Genomic DNA, 3,217 nt, shown 5'->3' with positions numbered 1-3,217 from the left:
GCTATTTTTTTTTTTTTCTTTTAATGTGATTTTTCTAGATTCTGTGTTGAAATGTATGGGTTTTTAGTATTTATATGAAGATTATATGTTTTTTTAATTTGAAATATGCATTAGTTGAGTAAATTTTACGATAATTATTATTTTACTTTCCAAAATCCCACCTTTTTGTAATTCTAATTTAGGTAATAAATTTATTTTGTTTGAAGTATAAAAGTTTGTGATAAATATGATAAGTAAACACAATTAAAGAATCTAAATCTCATGGTATCATTAAAGAAAGTAATCTAAACTAATAATTTTAAACGCCATGAATTACTCATAATATCAAAAGATTGTAGGATACAATTTGCTTACTCTCTCAGTGAGTTTGCTTCTCACATCACACCTCTTATTATGGACGGCTTTCTACTAAGGGAAGGAAAGGCTTACCCTATATAGAAAAAAAATGTGTTCTTCAAGGAAGGAGGAGAAGGAAAGAACACACATTCGACTACCGACCAGGCTCAGTAAGTATATCCCTTCACGAACATTCCCCTCTTGGCCTCGTCGCTTTCACCATCGGCAGAGTACTTCCCGAGCTGAGCAAGGGAGTTCGCCTTGGCACGCACCAGAAGTGCTTTCTGTGCAGCCTCAACGTTTTCAGGGTTTCCTTGCCATGTCTTGAGAACGGTGTTCTGCAATGCACGGGCGTAAGAGAAGGAGACGTGCCAGGGGTTGGGGCTTTGGTTCATCGCATTCAGGTTCAATGTTGCTTCCACTTCAGACTGTCCTCCAGATAAAAACTGCATACAGAACAACAAAAGATTTAATTGTACTGTATCTGCTATTTAAATGAGTTTGTTGAACAAAGGAATGTTAACGCATCCTAACCGAAGAGTCAAGAACTGTACACAAAGCCAAAGATTGACCGAGTTCATCTCCTAAAAATCATTCAGCAGATAAACTAGTTGAAAGAGGTAGTTCAATAATTCATACCATGATTCCAGGGACTGCAGGGGGAACTCTTCTACTGAGCATCTTTAGTGTGTATTTGGCAATAGTTTGAGGAGAGGCCTTGTCCTTGTGTTCGGCCCCGGGTGTTACCATGCTAGGCTTTAGAAGGATTCCTTCAAACAGAACATTGTTTTCGGCCAAATAGAAGAATACTTCAGACCAGACCTTTTCAGCCACTTCAAGTGTCCTATCAATGGAATGGTCCCCATCAAGAAGGATCTCAGGTTCTACAATAGGTACAAGGCCATTCTCCTGCAATGAAAGTGAATCATGAAATCACTATAACAACTCAAGCCCACCGCTATCGGATAATGTCCTCTTTAGGCTCTTCCCTTCCAGGTTTCCCCTCAAGGTTTTAAAACACGTCCACTGTGGAGAGGTTTCCACAATGAATGTTTTGTTCCCCTCTCCAACCAATGTGGGAACTCATAATCCACACCCCTTGGGGGCCAAACGTCCTCGCTGGCACACCGCTTGGTTTGTAACAACCCAAGTCCACCGCTAGCAGATATTGTTCTCTTTGGACTTTTCCATCTGGACTTCCCGTCAAAGTTTTAAAATGCGTCCACTAGTGAGAGGTTTCCACATCCTTATAAGGAATGTTTCGTTCCCCTCTCCAACCAACGTGAGAACTCACAAGCATGGACACTATACGGATATGAGATACAAATACAACATGATACAAACATGATACAGACATAATGACACATTAAAGTTATTAAAATATACATTTTTTTAAATATATCATCTATACCATAAATAAATTCAAAGCCAATAAGTTTATCCAATTAGAGTTTAAGAATTATGACGAATATTTTACCTATATTGACTTAGTAAAAACTATTGTCGAACAGATATATCTAGTGCTAACAAACATGTTCAACAAGTAAACCAAACTAAAGTATTTCTGCTACTTGGTGATGGTAATGGTAAACAAGTTCATTGAAGAGCCATATACCTGAGAAATGGCAGCGTATCGTGCAAGGCCCCAAGCAGCTTCCTTAACAGCCAGAGCAGAAGGACCACAAGGAATGCTAACAACCGTCCGCCTATACGTTTTATATGGTTTAGATTTTGCATAATTAGACAAAAATAAATGTTAAAAGAACAAAACACAAGAGAGTCAATCAAAGCAGTAAACTCCACATGTTAATTTGCGTCTCAGGTTCACCAAGAACATGCTGACTTACCACTTAGCAAAACGGGCACCTTGCTTATAGTATTCGGCAGATCTCGAAGCCAATCCATCTAAACCTTGACACCAAGATTCATTGTTGGATCCTGGCAGAGGAACCAAACCCTGAAACCCACAAAATACAAATATGAAACGAAACTCGATATTCAGAAACTTCGCATACTTGATACTAAGCTGTTTTCTGTGTAATAAAAGGTAAGAGGACAATTTACCTTGTCAACTTTAATACCAGGCATAATTTTTGCATCCCGCAAGCAGTCGACAAATTTCTTCCCATCCGTGGTTGACTGGTAAAGTGTTTCCTCAAAGAGAATAGCACCAGATATGTAATCGCCCAAGCCAGGCGTGGTCAGAAGAAGCTGTCTGTAAGCTTGTCTGTTGGTTTCGGTATTATCCAAGCCAATGGATGCTAACCTCTTCCCACATGTTGCATTAGACTCATCAATGGCAAGAATACCACGTCCAGGAGATGCAACTGATTTCTGAAAATCAAAAAATATAAAAAAATTACTGGCTTGATACAAGGAAACCAACCTAATTAAAACAGAGTCACAACGTAACAAAATATGAAGGTTATCCTGCCATTTTGCAACGTTGAATGCAAGCTAGTATAAGTTCGGTGAGAGATGATGACCGTTTCTTCTTAAGTATTCATATTTAGTGAAATATGAAATATAGATCTAATATATTAAAATTACAAAAAGGGGAAAAAAGAGTCCATTGCTGACATGCCGAAAAGCTCTGAGTCTGATCCTTTCGACAAGGATAAAAAAAGATAGGTCGTTCACCACAAAATACAACAAGAACTATAACAGCTCAAGTCCACCGTTAGTAGATATTGTCCTCTTCGGGTTTCCCCTCAAGGTTTTTAAAAGGCGTCTACTAGGGAGAGGTTTACACACCATTATAAAGAATGTTTCGTTCTCCTCCCCAACCGCTGTGGGATCTCACAATCCACCCCCCTTCGGGGTCCAGCGTCTTCGTTGGCACTCATTCCCTTCTCCAATCGATGTGGGACCCCCCCCCCCA

General features: G+C 39.3%; 1 protein-coding gene across 1 annotated transcript in view; it reads right to left on the bottom strand.

Moving 5' to 3' along the window:
• Nucleotides 1–290: 290 nt before the first annotated feature.
• LOC111459362 (fructose-bisphosphate aldolase 3, chloroplastic) overlaps nucleotides 291–3,217 on the bottom strand; it is a 4,107-nt gene continuing 1,180 nt past the window's right edge. The window contains exons 2-6 of the mRNA XM_023102235.1: nucleotides 2,401–2,670; nucleotides 2,184–2,293; nucleotides 1,952–2,042; nucleotides 976–1,245; nucleotides 291–782 (exon numbers count right to left, since the gene is read on the bottom strand). Of these exons, the coding sequence (XP_022958003.1) occupies nucleotides 504–782; nucleotides 976–1,245; nucleotides 1,952–2,042; nucleotides 2,184–2,293; nucleotides 2,401–2,670 (1,020 nt within the window). The 3' untranslated portion in view covers nucleotides 291–503. The remainder of the gene's footprint in view (nucleotides 783–975; nucleotides 1,246–1,951; nucleotides 2,043–2,183; nucleotides 2,294–2,400; nucleotides 2,671–3,217) is intronic.

Source organism: Cucurbita moschata, unplaced genomic scaffold (assembly GCF_002738365.1).
Source record: "Cucurbita moschata cultivar Rifu unplaced genomic scaffold, Cmos_1.0 Cmo_Scf00002, whole genome shotgun sequence".
NCBI classification, from domain to species: domain Eukaryota; kingdom Viridiplantae; phylum Streptophyta; class Magnoliopsida; order Cucurbitales; family Cucurbitaceae; genus Cucurbita; species Cucurbita moschata.
Note: the sequence above shows the minus strand (reverse complement) of the source record. Positions and strands in the feature narration are given on the sequence as shown.